The sequence below is a fragment of the Eschrichtius robustus genome, chromosome 9, assembly GCF_028021215.1.
Source record: "Eschrichtius robustus isolate mEscRob2 chromosome 9, mEscRob2.pri, whole genome shotgun sequence".
Lineage (NCBI taxonomy): Eukaryota > Metazoa > Chordata > Mammalia > Artiodactyla > Eschrichtiidae > Eschrichtius > Eschrichtius robustus.
The window spans coordinates 119,294,904-119,314,764 of NC_090832.1; the positions used below are offsets into that span (position 1 = coordinate 119,294,904).

The following is a 19,861-nucleotide window of genomic DNA, read 5'->3' on the forward strand; positions in this document are numbered from 1 at the left end:
AGAGTTTATTCTCACTGTTTGGTTGCCCCAAAACATCAAATTGGACCATCTATTTGTCCAAACAAGAAGCTGATAAACTTGAGCTTCCAGCAGCAGAAGACAGACTTAAAGAAACCATAAGTGGAGGGTATTGTACATAACACTCCAGCCATTGCTCCCTTTTCCATTTCTCCTTCCTCAAGAGATGTACCAAGTCCAATAATAAGTAAGCGTTACCAATAACTTAAAAATTTAACACAAACCTGTTGTTTCATGCTTTTATTTACTTTCCTACTGAGGTAACTTTTTCTGGCAAATAAACTAATCTGGGAAAACCAGATCTCCTTTTTGTAACTAGATATAGCAAAGCTGGGACTGGTGAAGCTCTTTCCCAATGGCTCTTAATTTGCAAGTCCTAAACACAGACGCAGACACGCTTGGTAACTCAAAGCATCGGGATTCAATGCCATTGGTTTCAAAGACTGTGGAATTCGCAGATGTAACCATTCAGCTGAGGGGAGGAAAAGGAGAGAATAAGCTAAAAAGAAGATGCTGAAAAACTGGAGAGTATCAAAGAGTTCATCACAAAGCGTTTCAATTTGAAGTCTCTGCTTCAAATGTGCTAATCCCTGGTCTGAGAAAACTACCTACAGTGTTCAAGGCTCAACGCTGAATTTTTGTTTTGTTTTCTTTTGTTCTACACTGAGTTTTAACAGTTACGCAACCCTGAAAAAGTTAAGCAGGTAATTCTAGTCATTAAGTAATTCATACACAACCAAGTAGTAAGATTTTCTATACCAGTTTTAAGAATGAATAGGATTCATTTAAAATGGTGATCATTTGTCTCACTGAATAAGTGGATTTTAATCCCAAAGAGAAAAAGTATATTATTTCTAATAGAAGGCAGTTCGTAGAGAGGCTTTTCAAACGTAGGTGCTTCGTTGATGAAGTTAAAACAGAAGCTCCCTTAGTTTGTGGCTTTTCTGGCTTTTCACATCCTAGTGGGAATGTTGTTGCCGTATTTATACGAACCCCCAACATGCTCACATTAATGGTTCCAAGCAAAGTCTGTCTCACTGTCTGCAAACCGTTGGGAAATTAGGCATTGGACCCTGGGCACGTGTCCGCGGAGTCACGGGTGGAAATCTGATCCAGGACGGGAGGGGCAGGACGAGAGCGCCGCCCTCCGGGACGCGCGAGCGCAGTTACCTCTCCCGCTCCTGCTCCAGCAGGTTGGTGAAGTCGTCACTCTTGTTCATGTAGTCTGTGTGCTTGTGCTTCTCGTTCTCCAGCTCGTACACCGTGCGCCGGTGACACTTCTCGGCCAGCAGGAGCTGCTCTAGCATGCGCCGGTAGGTTTCCTTCTGTTTTTCCTCAAGTCTGTCCAGCTGAGGAAGCAAACATGGGAAAGAGCTTAATATTTTATTGCATTTACGTAGGGCTCTAAATAATTTGTTTGCGTTGGTCTAGTGATTTATTACCCGTAGGGGAGGACCTCGAGTCTGCTATTCTCTGCCATTTTCCCCATTCCATCATTTTCTCTAGGCCTGTTGGATTTATGAACTAGCCACAATAGGGCTGCAGTAATGTCTGGCCTCTGGCCTTTTTCTCTGTGAACATATGTGTGGTTCCTCAACTTTCAGGAGAGCAAACTCACTGTTTCAATGAGACAGTGGAGCCCTATACTCAGAAAGAAAGAGAATAGCGTCTGGCCTAATCTCAGAAAAATGAAGAGCTCAGCAGGCATGTGTACCAAACTCCTCCCCTGGGAGGAGGAAATTATCCTCATTGCAACCTTTTTTTCTTTTTAAGGCTTGCAGTTAAGTGCATTTCTAGGAAAAGTATATGAAGGACCCACAATCCTCTTCTTTCAAGAGGTACTAAATATAGGGAGAATCTCAGAACTTGCAGAGCGCACATATCTCAAACTAAAAGAGATCTTATCAAATATCATTACAGGGCTTTTTGTGTCTGTTTCTCCCGCCAGGCTATAAGATCTTTAAGGGACCATATGCCTTGATCATCTTTTTAGTCCCTGGTCCCTAGCACAGCACCTGGAAGAAAGTAGGTGTTCAGTACATGTTTGTTAAATTGGACCCAGTCTTACAATATTGATAGTTCCCTATCCTACTCTCCTCTTCAAACCCTAGTGCAGGAGTTCTCACCCTCAGCACTACTGACCTTTTTGGCCAAGTAATTCTTATTTGAGGGGCTGTCCTGTGCACTAGAGGATGCTCACCTGCCCACTAGATGCCGGTACTACCACCTCCAGCTGTGACAAAACTATCCCCAGACGTGGTCAAATGTCTCCTGGAAGGAAAAGTCCCCATGTGCCCCTCCCTGTTGAGAACCACTGCTCTAGGTGAATCAGACATATTTAGAATCCATTCTTTTTTTTTTTTTTAACAATTTTTAAAATTTTATTTTATTTATTTATTTTTGGATCTGTTGGGTCTTCACTGCTGCACGCGGGGTATCTCTAGTTGTGGGGAGCGGGGGCTACTCTTCGTTGCTGCGCCCGGGCTTCTCATTGAGGTGGCTTCTCTCATTGCAGAGCACGGGTTCTAGGCACGTGGGCTTCAGTAGCTGTGGCACGCAGGCTCAGTAGTTGTGGCTCGCAGGCTCTAGAGCGCAGGCTCAGTAGTTGTGGCGCACGGGCTTAGTTGCTCTGCGGCATGTGGGATCTTCCCAGAGCAGGGCTCCAACCGGTGTCCCCTGCATTGGCAGGCGGATTCTTAACCACTGCGCCACCAGGAAAGTCCCTAGAATCCATTCTTAATCCCACAGCCAACTCTGTAAGACTCAGTGGAGTAGCTCCATGGGTATCAGTTTCAGAGCTATTCCCCTGATGTTCCACGTTTGCCCTTCAGTCATAAGGCGGATCTGAGGTTCCCTGTACAATTTTATTATATTTTCAGTGTGAATGAATCATTTGTGGGACCCAAAATAAAAGAGATATTGCCCCCATAATCCTCTGTGCCTTCTGATTAGACCTCCACCCCCTTTGCCTAAGAACAGGTGACCAGTCAGACTGGTGAAGCCCAGGTTGGCCAGCCATACCTGAGATCATCGGGGAGGCAAATCGTACTTTTATGTGTTCTGATAAATGACTGCAGTCTTAATGGGACAGTCTATACAAGAGGTTTTTTCACTGGAATGACTTCCTGTTACAAAATATTCTCCCCAAGAACTCTCCATTTTTCCACAAGTGTGATTTTCACCATATGTTATAGAATTTGTCAAGCATTGCTGGAACATCATCAGAAATGTGGAAGGAGCAGCTCTTTCCCCTTTTTGATCCTTCTTAACTTTGTCATAAAGTAAGGCCTTCCCTCCTTTTGAGAGTATTTGGAAGAGCAGCTTCTGCCTGTTTCCTGATACCCTGACCCACTCCTCCCTGAGGAAGGGATGGTATTTAAAGGTTGTATTTGGGACAGGGAGCTGGGCATGAACAGCCCCAGCTTTTTCATTTCTTATATTTTACTCTGTCTGCCATAAGATGGTACATTGTACTCTCCCTCAGGTGCTCTCTCCAGAGTCTAGGAGAGAAAGTAATAGGAACCTGGTGGTGGTCATCTACCTATTTATGCCAATAATAAAGTTAATGTTTCAAGTCATCTGTCAGACTCCTGCAGTTATCCCTCAATCTGTTCAAGGAACTCGGGAGGCAAAGATGGGGGCGCTATTAATTGGATGGTTGACTGAGATACCCAGAGAGAGAAACACTGTAGGGGCATCTGGAGGAAAAACAGCATATGTTGGTACTAATTGTTCCAGGGCAGCCTAGGTAGGACTGCTAGGCCCTAGCTTTAGTATGTTCTGTCCATGTGGGCCTTTGAGATTGGCTGTTCTCAGCAGCTACCGTGCTGGGACTAGGTCCCTGGAGTAGCTGCTGTGGTCTCTGTGGGCTGTGTTCACCTCACCTGCACCAGTACAGCTTGACCTCAGTACTGGTTGCATAACCAGGAAGACAGTCTTTTTGTCCTTTAATGCATCCAGAAGGATGCTGAGACATTGGTGTGTGAGCTGCGTTTTTCACCCAGAACTGCAGACCAGACTTTCTTTTTTTTTTTTTTTTTAATTATTTTTGGCTGCATTGGGTCTTCGTTGCTGCGTGTGGGCTTCCTCTAGTTGTGGCGAGCGGGAGCTACTCTTCGTGGTGGTGCACGGGCTTCTCATTGCAGTGGCTTCTCTTGTTGCGGAGCACGGGTTCTAGGAGCGTGGGCTTCGGTAGTTGTGGCACATGGGTTCAGTAGTTGTGGCTCGCGGGCTTAGTTGCTCCGCGGCATGTGGGATCTTCCCGGACCAGGGCTCGAACCCATGTCCCCTGCATTGGCAGGCGGATTCTTAACCACTGTGCCACCAGGGAAGCCCTGCAGACCAGATTTTAAACTGCAAAGGTAGTAAATTCCTCTTTAGCAATAAAGCATTAGTGTATGAGGATCTAGCTTTCAGTTTTAAATTCTGGATGTAAGAACTAACATAGGTAGCAACAGATCAGCTGTGCCAGACCCTGTTTCTCGTTATTTTGTTTGGAACTGCACTGAGCTCCTAGGAGAGAACTGAGGTGGGCTGACCTCTTGGATCTGTGTGGCTTGTCCAGAGACTCTGAAGACCACCTCCCAGTGGATTCATTAATCATGTATACTGTTTCCCATGGCTTTTGGTTTTCAGGCTCCAAACTGTGGCTCAACCACAGAGGAAAGGTAGTTCTTATTACTGAATAGTGAAAGTGAAATGGGCACCTATTACTTTGGAAATGTAGCTCCCACTTGGACAGAGGTGGAAGGAAAATTGAATGAGATCATCATAGCAACAAAGTTCAAAATTTACTAAGGAAAGAGTGTACCTGAATCAAGTTGGTGGAGAAGAAGTTCAGGGACTTGAGATGGGGAGAAATTTCAGACAAAAGGATCATGGTTTAGGAAATGATTTTAGCTCTGTTATCAACAGAGAGCTAATGGGGAAAATATTAAGGAATTTAAGAAGAGAGAAATCTACTTAAGAGGAAACATGAGGCCTTAAGGACCAAACTGGAAAGACCAAAAGGGAAATGGATCTAAGTGCCCTTAAAGATAGGGCTATAAAAAAAAAAAAGAGAGATTTTAGTCTTTGTTGAATCAGAATGGGTGACAGAGGAGGTAGAGACAGGAGAGCCTAGAGAGCAGAGCAGCGTGACTGCCCCACAAAGAGGGTGTCGGGATCAAGGAAACGTTTGAGGAGCATGCTGTAAAACTGCAGATGGTTCTTCATGAGATCAGTTGGGGCCCTTTCTCTTGAAGACTGCAACAGCTGTTCAAAGTGGTTACATAAAATATAGACATGCTGAAGAATTAAAACCTGAGATCAGGGTAGGATATGTAAAGCAATTTGGGGGGAGTTTCATGGTGTCAGCCATGGTAGATGGGCCCTGAGCGAACATGCTCAAGAAACTTGGAGATGTAGATTTCGAAGGAAAGATGAGACAAACGAAAGGGGATTCAGGCAGGACAGCAGCAGATTCGGTCCAAACACCGGTGTGCTGTGACGGGAAAAGACTCCTTAGGAGGGATCATCCAACTCAAGAACATAAAAGTAGATAAAATTTGTGTTGAACAAAGGATCCTTTTGGCAGACTCATAACTCCTTGGTTTTGCTTCTCTCACTGAGGGTGACCACACACTACACAATACGGAAGGTAATATTCAGAAAACAAATGTCTGGGCCTGAAAGCATAGGGGAAGTTAGAGGCAAACAAACAAAAACTCTACGATCCCTAAAATAGTGATAGAGAAAGAAGGGGCCATTTGAAAAACTGGTCAAAAACAACAATAACAATGAAACTCAGCTGAGCCGTCCTACTGGAGGAAAGGTTGTGACAAAAGAAAACATTTTTGTTGCCTTGAGTAGGACAAGTTACACAAGAATTAGAGAGTTCAAACACGAGAGAAGGCGAAGTTCTGAGGAACGGTCACCTGGGTAAGGTTAGGTCCCCACTAGGCCCCAAGGCAGACAGGCTTCAGAAGGTCACCTGCGGGAAGGGGTAATACCACCCCGAAACAAGGGGGCAGTAAGGAAAACCACCAGTACGAGATGGGTTTCCTAGGCCTGGACATCGTGGCTGAAAAAAGAAAAAGATTAAAGAGATTTCACGTATGCAGGTGGGGGCTTCCCTGGCAACGCAGTGGTTAAGAATCTGCCTGCCAATGCAGGGGACACGGGTTCGAGCCCTGGTCCGGGAAGATCCCACGTGCCGCGGAGCAACTAAGCCCGTGCGCCACAACTACTGAGCCTGCGCTCTAGAGCCCGCAAGCCACAACTACTGAGCCCGCGTGCCATAACTACTGAAGCCCACGCGCCTAGAGCCCGTGCTCCGCAACAAGAGGAGCCACCGCAATGAGAAGCCCACGCACCGCAACAAAGACCCAATGCAGCCAAAAATAAATAAATAAATAAAAATATGCAGGTGGAAAAGTAGAGCACCTAAAGTAAGACCTAGGCATGGAGGATGTCACCACTGCGAATGCCTGAACGTCACAAAAAGACAGGTAGGTTTCAAATGCCACTCACTGAGGGCAAGGATAATACATGAAACAGATGCCTCCACCCAACCCAGGATTCGCCACTTCCCATAATTATTAGCCTCTTGATGGCGGCAGGCTCTGGCTGATGGGGACAAGTTCCCCCACACTGACTGGCATCCTGTTGTACCTGAAGATTTTCTCTATCCACCCTCCTTCCCTCAGACATCCTCTAAGTCTCTGCCTTGATCTTGGTGACATGAGCCTGCTTTGTGCTGAGTCCTGAGGTCAAGGAATATCATTACACTTGAGATAAACTGACCTTGGAGCTGGGGCTTTTCTTGCATTTTTAACAATTTATGAATGTGAGGTTGGTACTGTGATAACTGCACGTGTCCTAATAATCTTTGGACTCTTTGAGTAAACGTAGAATAAAGGACTTCAGGATGTATTAATTCAACTTTGAAAATGCCTAAGATTAAGATCCTTCTGGCTAAGGCTAAGCAGAATAAGAATTTGGGAAGGAAAGAAACTGAACCCTTAATTTCTTTGAAATTTTGCTTAAGAATGATGAACTTTGATATCTCAGACTTTAGTTTACAAGGAAGTTCAGGGGGATTTAATATTTGCTGCTTAATTTCTCCCCAGATACCTGGCAAGAGAGGGGGGTCCACCATATTGGGTTCACTGCTTAACCTTTGGTGAGTTCTGTTGGATGACCTAGCTGGGCCTAATGTGGGATGAAAATTGGAATAAGCAGTGATTTTTGGCTTGAGGTACAGCATGGCTTCTAGGAACATTACCTCACGAACTTGGAAGCGACTCTCTTGCTCCTGAGCAACAGGAACTTGATTATTAAGCCCAAAGGGTTAAGAAACCAAAAATCTGTAAATGGTGGAAGAAATCTTTTCTCCTTTCAGCATTCTGTTTCTCTCACAAAGCAGGACTTCACCATTTTGCCAGTGCTGGGAAAAGTAGCTTCTGTCCTTCCCTCTACCTCCTTATTTATTCCTCCCCAAGGGAGGAACAGCTGTTCAGATTGTTGAGTTGAGGGGAGAAAGGAACCAAGAAGCACACCCAGCTTAAGCGAACTCCAACAGGACAACCCAAAAGAAAGGTGAGTGTTTTCTGCTCTGCTCCTCTGTCCACTTGGGTTAGGTCTACTTTCTGAAGGTAAGTTGGAAACGCCTTCCTTTATGTACTGTCCGTAGAACTCAGTGGGTCAGAGGCAGTGATTCTGGCTGTGTGAGCTCTGCAGACCTACCTCTCCCTTGAGGGGTCATTCTAAGCTCTAACTTGGGAGAAAAGAACTAAGAAGCCCAAATGATACTATTTATCCAAGCCAAGTTCTTCAATCCAGGTGATTATAATAATAATATAAAACTGATATTTTGACCTCTCTGTGTCTTTTACTGCTCAAGTCCCTCCAGGTTTGGAACTAAATAAGAGTGTGAGCAATTATCACCCTCAGCTCCCAGCAGAAACTAATGGCTGCTATTTGTTGAGTAGCTAGTATGTTCCAGACACTATGTTAAAAGTGTTACAGGCATTGCTTCATCTAATCCTCACAACTCTATGAGATGTGCACCTGACAGAGAAGAACACTAAGGCTTAAAGGGCTGAAGTGACCTGGCCAAAACTACAGGCAGCTAATAACTGTGGGTTATCTCAAACGTGAAAGTGGATTCAGCCAGTTGACTCTATTCTATCATATACTGATAATTATCTCTTAATGCTTCAAGAAAAGATGAGAACAGCTCCAGTTCATCCTGGTTGCAGAAATTAGAAAATTATGGGGCTGTCGATCTGTCGTGAATACTTTCTAAAGCAGATCTTTCTGAGATCTGTCAAGCTGAGCTGCTGCAAAGGCTTGTCTCAAGCTAAATTATGATAAATTGCTTCGCACTTTTCATTTCTGTGTTCTTTATTCATTTATGATACTAATTTCACATCTATGATTTTTTTTTTAACATGAATTCCGAAGAGTCAGTATGGCTAGATCCATCAACTGGTTCCCTGATTCTTCATTGAACTTCTACTATGATGTGAGAGTATTTTTAACATGTAATGTCATGGGTAATTAACAACAATAGTTGATAGTTCCTAATACAGTCTTGTATAAAAATGATTAAATATTGTCCTATTAGATTCCCTTTCATCTTAAAGAACTGCCCTAAGCCTTCCATTGGGATTTTGCTTCAACTTTTATGTTTTAGCCATTCACATGAGACCATTTTAATGGTCTATAAGATATCAAAACTGAGTGGCTTTATAACCATAAATATCAATAATAAAAATCGGTTTAATTTTAGGCTACCAATTTGACAATAATCTGAAAATTCAATGCTAAAACCCATAAGCACCTCAAATTTTTACACATATCCCCTCTTAGAGAAATAAAAGAATAACAGACTGAAGAGCAGGTAGCTATCATAATCACATGAGAAACATATTTCGGGCTTTAAGTATATTTAAGGAAATACTTCTACAATTCTTATCAATGAAATGTATCCACAGTAATTCTGAATTATTTAATTATACTTTAATTCTATACTAGGGCATCATAAAATGCTTGCCTTTGAAAGAAAATGTTAAGGCGTGTAAAATGGAAGGATGTGGAGACATCCCTCTGAGGCTTCCTTCTCAGGGACTTGTCGGGGTATGTTTTTACCTCTGAGATGGGTTTCTCATACACATCTTCTCCTATGGACTTCTCCTGGGCCAGGATGGCGTCTCGGTGCAGGACCCGCAACACTTTCTCCGGCTCCGCAGACCCGTAATGAGCCTCCAGAACCTCAGGCTTGGTTTTCTCCGTCTTCAGCATGTGGATCACATCTTCCCTGGCCTGTGGTGGAAAGTGCAGCAAGGTCAGACGGTTGACAGCATAAATCCTATGCCGGGCTCACAAAATCAACACGGAGTTTATTGAATATATCCCTGTCTCGTCAGGGCTATGGGCAAATTTACTGGGTGTTTTTTGTTCTTTTTTTTTTTTTTTACCAAAAGCAGATTGGCAAGCAGATACTCTGCTTCAGGTTGCTAGGAAGCCGGCAAGCAGAAAAAGGGTTTGTGCTAATATTAACTACATAAAAAGTGCTCGATCCAAGTAGCAGTGATTCTGAGAAAGGGGAGGACTGCTCCTGGGGACACTTAGCCCTTTTCAGTGCACATGAGGTCAATGACAATTTAAAGTTTTCTAGTTTTCTGTTTATGCCCTCAATATATAGTATTCAAACCTGGCTTAAAATAAAACCCTGCTCTCCCCTATTCCGGTTCTAACTCTGTGTATGATTAACAAAAACAGCCTTTATTAGTGATTTCCTGTTTCCCATCAAGTGATTCATTTTGCACAGAAACACATGGTTGGGAGCTCTCATGGTGCTGGGCTGGGCTTCTCAATCTAATGTATTCCTGCTGAAGGTGAAACTTAACTCCTGTAATATCCAGACTGCCGATCAGAGTCAGGTTGGTGGGGTCAGAGTTGTTCTTTCGGTTTCTTAGCAAAACTTTAGTGTCTTGTTGAAGCTCTTGAGAAAACCACATGATTATAGGCTTTCAATCATATTGACTGTGGCTCCCATCACATGATGCAAATACATCTGGATGTATTTTCTACTGATGAGGAATGATGAACTTCGTAGTTATCACGGAACTGACTTTGACCAAACGTACTCCCATCTGGTTGTATACTTGTTTTTCCAGTAATGGTGATGGGTATGAAGTATCCTGACTTCATCCCAACTTGTACCAAAGAACACACTGGTGGCAATAGAATTTCAGTCTGTGACAATGGAATAGAGTTTTCCCCTGTGTTATGCTAACTGGGGGTTTTAAATCATAAACCTGGCTCATTACCATGGTATTCTAAACAAGGGAGCTAACTAGTTAGCCCTGAGACAGGACCATTGTAAAGTTTGTCTTTCTTGAGATTTCTCACTTTTACTGCTTTTTCGTAGTCTCCAAATTCATCTAATTCCAAATGGCTAAAGATGAATTTATTACAGAAACGTCACTGGACTGGAATTTGCAAATTTTCCCTATGTTGTCTCTGCCACATATACATGTGCTCCTTTCAAGACAAAAATGGAAAATATTAATTTTGAAGAAACCAGTGGTTTGGAATTAGCGAAAAAGTTAAAGTCAGAAAATAGTTGAATGGAAAGGCAATGTGTTTCCATGCAGGGCGAAAGGACAAAGCGCAGACACAGAGTCAGGCTAGCTGTACAGTGTCTTTGTGCAAATTAGAAAGAGGTGCCCGCTTCTTCCAGGAGACACAACCCTGAGTCAGAATGCAGCCTGCCTAACGAGCAAAGAGTGGGCTGTAGTTCACCCCTATGCAGTCCCTCTGCCAGGCACCCCTGTGCAAGGCACAACTCCACATCTGTGTATGGTAACCCTGTACTGAAGGAGTCCAAGGTATGTCCATTGTTCTCAGTCTTCAGGCAGATGATGTAAACAAAGAGCTTTGCAACTGTAAATAGGTAGCTATTTTAGTTTAAAAGTTTAAGTTATCCAGTTTAAAAATATGTAAATATTATTGGTATCTTTCCTTTTAACCAAATCTTTCTAGTTCTCTTAGAAGAAAACAACTGACGTGAAACACCTATTTCTTCTCTCCCTAAAAAATGTGCTTATGCTTGAACTGTATTGACTGCGTTATGCTGCATATACCAGACATTTCATTCTGAGCTCAATTACCCTAGACACCAGTTACCAAAGAAAAAGAGGCTATGGTTATGTAACACTGTGCATTATGTATTTAGAGCCACATTACTCTTCAGGAACTAACTAAAAGCTTTTTAATTGCTGTAATAATGATCATAGAAGGAATACGAATGTTGCCCATAAATCACTGCTATTTAGAATAGTTTACTATAGTAAATCAGATATTCATATTGTGATATCTGTTTAATCAATGGAATAATAAAGATGTGATCACAATAAATTTTTTTCATTACTTTAAACATGTGATTCAATTTATGTAATTAAGATCCTACGTTTTGGGGAGAAAACCACTTTACGCCTCTGTTTTGAGAGTCTTGTTAATTTTTGTAGAAAAGACTGAAGTTCAAAACGTAAGAAAGTTCCTATCCTTGAACATTACTATTTTCACTCGGAAGTTTTATCACAAGCAAGTAGTTAAAGTCTTAGGGTGCTGGGAGCTGCTAAATAGACCACTGTATTTACGTAGATGTAAAAGGACCCAGAGGGAGGAATACTTTGAAGAGAGCTCTAGAAAGGGGAGAAGAGGAGGTCAGAGGAAGAAGAGACAATGAAAATTTTCAACTGACTTAGTCTTGGTGATGGAGGAGAATTAATAGGAGATTAGGGTATAGAAACAGACACAGAGGGGTCACAGCCTTCTCTTCCATCCTACCTGGTTCCCCTTTGTGCCAAGGGAGACATATGGAGGGCAAAAACAAAGATGTCCCTGCAGAATTGAAACTGCACCCCAGGGAGCAAGGGGTTGTCTCAATTGGCTGCATAAGGAGCTGATTCCAAACACGGGGGGGCAGCAGAGGGCCGCTGTGCAAAGCCTGGGGCCGACAGGTAAGTGTGTGATCTGTCTCACAAAGTCAAGGGTGGGTATCTGGTCTTTGCTGTGAAAGTAGGGATGGGGCGACAGACACAGGACAGCTGGAGCCCACACAGGTGATATAGTTCAAAAGAGCACTGAATCCAATCATCCATTCAATAAATATTTGTGCACATTCAGTACTGGAGATACAATTGCATCCTGAGGCATTGAAGTCTAAGGGGAAATAGACAACCAGTTGAAAGTCATTTCCATTATAACATGAGAAGCCTTAGGATGGAGGAGATACAGGGGGCTAAGAACTTGGTCCAGAAGAACACTTGACTTGAATCTGAGCTGACGGAGGAGGCTTCCTGGAGAAAGTGACCCGAAATCTCACAATAAGTACTTGAGCCAGAGAAAGAGGGGTGGAGCTAGGCTAAGAGTGTTCTTGGCCAAGGGAAACCTGTAGGCAAAGGCCAAACCGAATAGATTTAGATGCATGGGCTGGGGCCACAGGAGGCCGAAGTGATTAAACAATGGGCAACTCATGAAAAGCCTGTAAACCAAGCAGTGAGTTTGCATTTTATCACAGAACAGCAAGAAGCCTTGGAATTTTTAAGCATCGGGATTGTGACATGGTCAGATGGTGGAAAGATCATTCCATCTGCTGTGTTAAACACAAATTCTGAATCAGCAGATCTGATGGTGTAACCCAGGAATTGTGATTTAAAATATCTCTGCAGGTGATTATGAAGCATAGCTGCACTTAGAAACCACTACTTTAGGCCAATTCAGCACCAAAAGCACTGAAAATGTCTGCTCTGTTCAAGGTTCCCAGCAGGCTCACCTGATTCCCGGGGACTTGCTTGCCCCAGAGGTTTCTCCTGTTCTCACTGTGTTATCAATTCCACTGATTCTTCTTCACCAAGGGATCATGGTCACTTCAGACCAGCAGCATAAACTAGGAGGGTCCTCCAAAACTGGTGAAAGTATTTGCTACCTCTGTGCAAATGAGGGTGTCCAACTGTCCTGGTTTGCCTGGGACCAAGAAGAACGGAATCCCACAGAGCTGGACTTCTGCAAATCACGACAGCCCCAGGCAAGTTGGGATGAGTTGGTTATCCTAGGGCAAACACGGAGTGGTCAGGAGACTGGATATTCCAAAATGTCCCTGCATCTGGCAGGGCAGCCATGGTGGACTTACTGTACTCGGAAACTGAATTTCACTGACAGTGTTTCCAAAACTTAGCTTTCTTTACAGGCAAAACTCCATCATTGATGATTATGCCTAGTGACAATTTTAACTTTTTTAAACTTGTGGGGTTTTTGAATCTTTGGGAAAAACCCATAATGAGTAGGAAAGAATGCTTAGTTCTTATGCCCATGTGACATAGCTGTTCCACACTCCTAAAATGGGTACGTGTCTGACTTTGGGAGGACAGAGGAATCAGAATGAGTTGTGGAGCTTCAAATTAAACATAGTGCATCCTCTTGAAGCACTCGGATTACTTAAGGACTAGGGGTAGGTGGTAAGTAGTTTAAAACTCTTTCAGAAGATTAATACAATATTGATATTTACTTGAATGTTTAGGACAAAACACAAGACTTAAAAAACATCTGCTTGAGGTGGACAGCTTGGGACAGCTTCTTAGATGATGCCACCATGATCCCCCGCCTGGCGATCCGCTCACTTAGGTTGAGAGGGAACACAGCCAGATGGGAAGTTTGAGAAGCCTGCCCCTAACTATTGACATTGCACACCTCAAACAAGACATTCCCTGCCAAGAGCTGTTGACCTTGAATGGAGGATGCATTTTTTTTTTTTCTTTTTGGGCACGCCAAGCGGCACGTGGGATCTTAGTTCCCCAACCAGGGATCAAACCCGCGACCCCTGCAGTGGAAGCACGGAGTCTTAACCACTGGACACCAGGGAAGTCCCTGGAGGATGCATTCTGAGGAAAGAATAAATTTATTTCTATGCTATGGAAGAATCAGAATGTCACAGTTTCTAAACACCATCACTTCTTCGAATTATTCAGTTAACCACATAAATATAGTCTGTTGCTGCATTGAGCTAAGGAGCCCTGGAAAAGATGGTCCTGGAATACCGACATATGCCCATTCTGTAAATGCTTTCCCATTCTGGGAACTCAACTCAATGTTCCGTATCTGTTTAAATAATGTAATTTATTAGTTTACTTGCCTATTTCTTTCTTAGGCTGTGAGCTGCTTTGAGGACAGGGGCTGTGTCTGCAGTGTCTACTAAAGGGTGCCTGCCCACATGATAGGCACTCAGTAAATATTTGTGGAAATAAACATAAAATTAAGTGATGTGAAGTCAGAGAGGCATAAACTGGCGCTGCAAATCTCAGAACAACCTTAACTATTTAGCCTTGTTTAAAAGAGTTAAACAATTACATTTTTCAACTTCTGCTCTTTCATCTGACGTTCTTGTCTACAATTTAGGAGTCACTTTGTTCTTCTTAAGTTTATTCCAAAAAGAAAATATGTAAACTGAATAAGGAAAAACAGTACATTCCACTAGAATGTTACAACAGGAAACAACCTTTAAACCTCATACAAATTGAATTATACCACTTACCCTAGTTAGGTAAAATGGAATATTATAAACGTATTGGAAGAAAAAAATTTGTAATATGTATGTATGTAATTTATGATGGCATTAGCTATTACTATAGAAATTAAACCCATTTTTTTCCTCCTCAGTGTTAGAAAGCCAAGTTAACATAATTAGTGACACAACAACAGACAAGGAGAAGATTCAGATATGGTTAGTTTAGAGGGCCATTGGGGCTAAAAATGTGTCTTTAGGCTTTTCTGGAGAAATTTCTCTCCACAACTATATGGTTAATAATAGCCTGAAAGTCTCTATACTGCTTGTTCATTAAAGATTACTCCTTTCTAGCACTTCAGACAAAATATTATCCAAAAGAAATCTTTTATTAAAATATCACAAGCAGATGCTGTTTTCCATATTAAAACTTGCTTTTATTAATACCATGATAGCTTGAATTTTTAAAAGTAAAATTCCTCAAAATCCCACTTATGTTTTTTGCAGAAATAGAAAAATCCATTCTAAAGTGCATATGGAATTTCAAGGGACCCCCAAAGAGCCAAACAGTCTTGAAAGAGAACCAAGCTGGAGGTCTCACACTTTCTGATTTCAAAACTTACAACAAAGCTACAGCAATCAAAACAGTGTGATACTGGCATAAATACAGACACTTAGACTAGTAGAATAGAATAGAGATCCCAGAAGTAAAACCTCACATACATGGTCAAATGATTTTCAATCAGAATGCCAAGACCATTCAATGGAAAAGGATAGTCTTTTCAACAAATGATGTTGGGAAAACTGGATATCCACAAAGAATCAAGAATGGACCCTTACCTTACACCACATACAAAAATTAACTCAAAATGAATCAAAGACCTGAATGGAGAGCTAAAACTCTTAGAAGAAAACATAGGGGAAAAACTTCATAATATTGGATTTGGCAGTGATTTCTTGGATATGACACCAAAAAAACAAGCAATAAAATAAAAAATAGATAAGTTGAACTACATCTAAATTTAAAACTTCTGTGTATCAAAGAACACAATCAACAGAGTGAAAAGCAACCCACAGAATGGGAGAAAATATTTGCAAATCATGTATCTGATAAGGGATTAATATCCAGAATATACAAAGAACTCCTATAACTGAACAACAACAACAAAAACCCTGATTTTAAAATGGGCAAAAGACTTAAATAGATCTTTCTTTTTTAAACTTTATAGAAGTATAGTTGATATACAATATTATATAAGTTACAGGTGTAAAATATAGTGATTCACAATTTTTAAAGGTTATACTCCATTTATAGTTATTATAAAATATTGACTATATTCCCCATGTGGTACAATATATCCTTGTGGCTTACTTTATACCTAATAGTTTGTACCTCTTAATCCCCTACCCCTGTATTGCCCTTCCTCCCTTCCCTCTCCCCACTGGTAACCACTAGTTTGTTCTGTATATCTGCGAGTCTGCTTCTTTTTTGTTATATTCACTAGTTTGTTGTATTTTTTAGATTCCACATATAAGTGATATCATACAGTATTTGTCTTTCTCTGCCTGACTTATTTCACTTAGCTTAATGTCCTTCAAGTCCATCCATGGTGTTACAAATGGCAAAATTTTGTTCTTTTTTATGGCCGAGTAGTATTCCATTGTATGTATGTATTTATGTGTGTGTGTATATATATATATATATATATATATATATATATATATATACACACACATATACACACCTTCTTTATCCATTCATCTGTTGCTTCCATATCTTGTTAGGCTGCTTCCATATCTTGGCAGTTGTAAATAATGCTGCTATGAACATTGGGGTGCATGTATCTTTTTGAATTTGTGTTTTTGGTTTTTTTCAGATACATACCTAAATAGACATTTCTCTAAAAATATACAAGTGGCCAACAAGCACATGAAGAGACACTCAGTATTGCTAACCATTAGGGAAATGCACATCAAAACCACAATGAGATACCACTTCACACACATTAGGATGGCTATCAGCAAAACAAACAAACAAAAAAACCCCCAGAAAACAGGAAATAAGTATTGGCAAGGATGTAGAGAAACTGGAATCCTTGTACACTGTAAAATGGTTTAGGCACTATGGAAAACAGTATGGTGGTTTTTCAAAAAATTACAAACAAATTACCATATGATCCAGTAATTCTATTACAAATAAATTACCATAGGATCCAGTAATTGAAAGCAGGGACATTTAGGTTTATAGCAGCATACTATTAGCAATAGCCAAAAGGTGGACTACAACATCTGTACCCACTGACACATCAATGCATAAACAAATGTAGTATATACATACCCTCCAATATTGCTCAGCCTTTTGAGAAAAAGGAAATTCTGACAGATGCTACAGCCTGGATGAACCTTGAAGACACTTAGCCAAGTGAAATTAAGCCAGTCACAAAAGGACAAATACTATTCCATTTATATGAGGTACTTAGAAAAGTCAAATTCATAGAGACAGAAGGTAGAGTGGTGGCTGGCAGGGACAGGAGGGAAAGGAGGATGGAGAGCTATTGTTTACTGTATACAGAGTTCCAGGTTTGGAAGATGAAAAACACTCTAGAGATGGGTGCATGGTGGCGATAGTGCACAGCAAGGTGAATGCATTTAATGCCAATGGATTGTACACTTAAAAATGGTTAAAATGGTAAATGTTATGCTATGTATATTTTGCCACAATTAAAAAAAAAAAGTACCACCTTGTTCACCCCCCAAAAATTCAAATAAAAGAAAATACAAACCATCCCCAATCCTTTATCTAGAGAATACCACTTTTTTAAAAAGGTAAAATTCCATGTAGAAAATTATAAAAGTGCAGTCATGTTTTCTTGTGATTAGTTATCTGAACATTACAGGCATCCATGGATTTAAACACATTTTCTTTACTTATGTGGTTTTCTTCTTTTTTCTTTTTTACCCACATTGGGATATTAATAGCAAGACAACTGCCGTGTCCCGGATTAGAAATTATATGAGGCCACAGGTTCCCCCCTTCAGTGCTGTGGTTCTGCAGTGTATAGTTTCTTAAATTCCAAAAGACTACAGGCTTTTGGTTCTGTGCTAAGAAAGACCTTAGGCAGAGCCCTTAAACTGCCTACCCCTACATGTAATCAGGTCCAAAGACAGAGTCCAGCTTTCTGTGAGCTGGTTGAGAAGCTGAATTCCGTAAAACGTGGGAGAAGTCATTGCTGAGGCACAACTCTATGACTGTTTTCTCACTGTAGTTGTTTATCCAGTTGTGTGAATTTAACCCCGTCAACATAAACCAGCTAGAGGAGACCCAAGACAGATACAGCATCTGTACCAGACCTTGCATAGATATCTCTATATAGACACCTCTGGTACAATTCCGCTTATTTATGTAAATTTTCTTCACCTCCTTACTTTATCCTGTGATTGTCTCCTTCCCATATGGTCTCTAGAAGTATTTTTCAAGCTTGAGTGAAATCCTTCCACGTAATCTTGTCTGGAGGATTGACTGGCAGGGTGGCCCTGACACAGGGCTATTTGCATGAGGAACCCAGGCTCTTCCTGGGAAAGAGCTCATCCCAGGGGAGGAAGGGCATCATTTTGGTTGAAGGACAATGGGGCAGGGTCAGAGGGGAAGGGTGAGTCTGAGTGCAGCACAGCGTCTGTCACTCCGACACCCTTCCAGCCCAGCCGCCTCGACCCCCGCCTGAGTCCCAGGGTGAGGGACCGCCATAAGAGAGCCCAATAAGAACTAGAAGAATTATTTGAATCACATAACATTAAATTCCTTTGGATTTGTTGTGTTTTTTGATGTATTCATTTCAGCCTCTGACCTAAGTGATTTGGATATTTGTAGCATACATTTGACCAACTTAGAACAAGTAGAGTTTAATTTTTTTTTAACAAAAATACAAGAAAATCTCAGCCACTATGAACCTACAGGGCATGTCACACTGAATATTTACTTTTATAAGTAATTGAAAAATATTTACTTTAAACAACAGAGTTGTTTAACTGTAGGGGTTTGGGAATAGGATGAATTCCCAAACTGAATTCATTTAGAATTCAAATGAATTATGAAGTCCCTTTCCTTTTAAAAAAAGAATATAATATACATAAGTTAATGTCTTTCTGAGAACTCGGGGTCGTCATTCTAACTATCAGCTGTTCTGGTGTACTGAAGATGTTTATTGTAATGTGCTTCCTTAACCCACTTGCTTTTTGTCTTTCTCTTTATTTTTTTATTATTTTTATTTCTGGCTGCATCGGGTCTTAGTTGCAGCACGCGGCCTCTTCGTTGTGACACTCAGGCTCTCTCTAGTTGAGGCGCTCAGGCTCTGTAGTTGTGGCATGCAGGCTTAGTTGCCCTGCAGCATGTGTGTGGGATCTTAGTTCCCTAACCAGGGATTTAACCCACGTCCCCTGCATGGGTAGGTGGATTCTTAACCGCTGGACCGCCAGGGAAGTCCCTGTCTTTCTGTTTAAACAAGTTGCTGATAGAAACTTAGAGCTAGTTTTTTTTTTTTTTTAAACGGAACGCTATTTATTTATTTATTTATTTATTTTGGCTGTGTTGGGCCTTCGTTTCTGTGCGAGGGCTTTCTCCAGTTGCAGCGATCAGGGGCCACTCTTCATCACGGTGCGCGGGTCTCTCACTGTCGTGGCCTCTCTTATTGCGGAGCACAAGCTCCAGATGCGCAGGCTCAGTAGTTGTGGCTCACGGGCCTAGTTGCTCCGCGGCATGTGGGATCTTCCCAGACCAGGGCTCGAACCCGTGTCCCCTGCACTGGCAGGCAGATTCTCAACCACTGTGCCACCAGGGAAGCCCTAGAGCTAGTTTTTTGCTTATTTTTACTCCTACTCGAGAGAAGCAATGTGGTAGAAACAGCATGCACTTGGGACTCTTGAGTTAGAAACATACATCAGCACTACTGCTAGTGTGACTTGAATGAGTGAGTTAGCTTCTCTGAACTCAGTTTCTTCATCTGTAAAATGAACAGTAGTTCCCTCACAGGTTTTGCATGAGCTGATGTATAAAGGTACCTGGCAAATGTTAGCTACCCTGTCCTTTAGCAGCCAAACAGACATATTGTGGCTCTGCTAATGTGACCTTCAGCCACTTAGCTCTGAACTTCAGCTTCCCCACCCTGTAAGAGATTGAAATATATGTGAAGTGGTTAATATAGTGCCTGAAATGCTGTGGATGCCCAATAAAAGGCAATTTCCTTTTTTTCTTTCCTCATAGGAGTGAGTTGACTGATGTGGAACAGCTGGATCTAT

At 41.7% G+C, this 19,861-nt stretch overlaps 1 protein-coding gene across 7 annotated transcripts in view; it reads right to left on the reverse strand.

Moving 5' to 3' along the window:
• The window catches only part of FILIP1 (filamin A interacting protein 1), a 266,678-nt gene that overhangs the window by 56,573 nt on the left and 190,244 nt on the right, over positions 1-19,861 (reverse strand). For 5 of the 7 annotated variants that reach the window (XM_068551636.1, XM_068551635.1, XM_068551634.1 and 2 more), the window contains 2 exons: positions 9,151-9,324; positions 1,189-1,367 (listed from right to left, as the gene is read on the reverse strand). In XM_068551636.1, the coding sequence (XP_068407737.1) occupies positions 1,189-1,367; positions 9,151-9,324 (353 nt within the window). Of the gene's footprint in view, positions 1-1,188; positions 1,368-9,150; positions 9,325-9,715; positions 9,745-12,844; positions 12,918-19,861 lie in introns of those variants that run through there. The other 2 variants (XM_068551640.1, XM_068551639.1) reach the window with 2 other exon arrangements.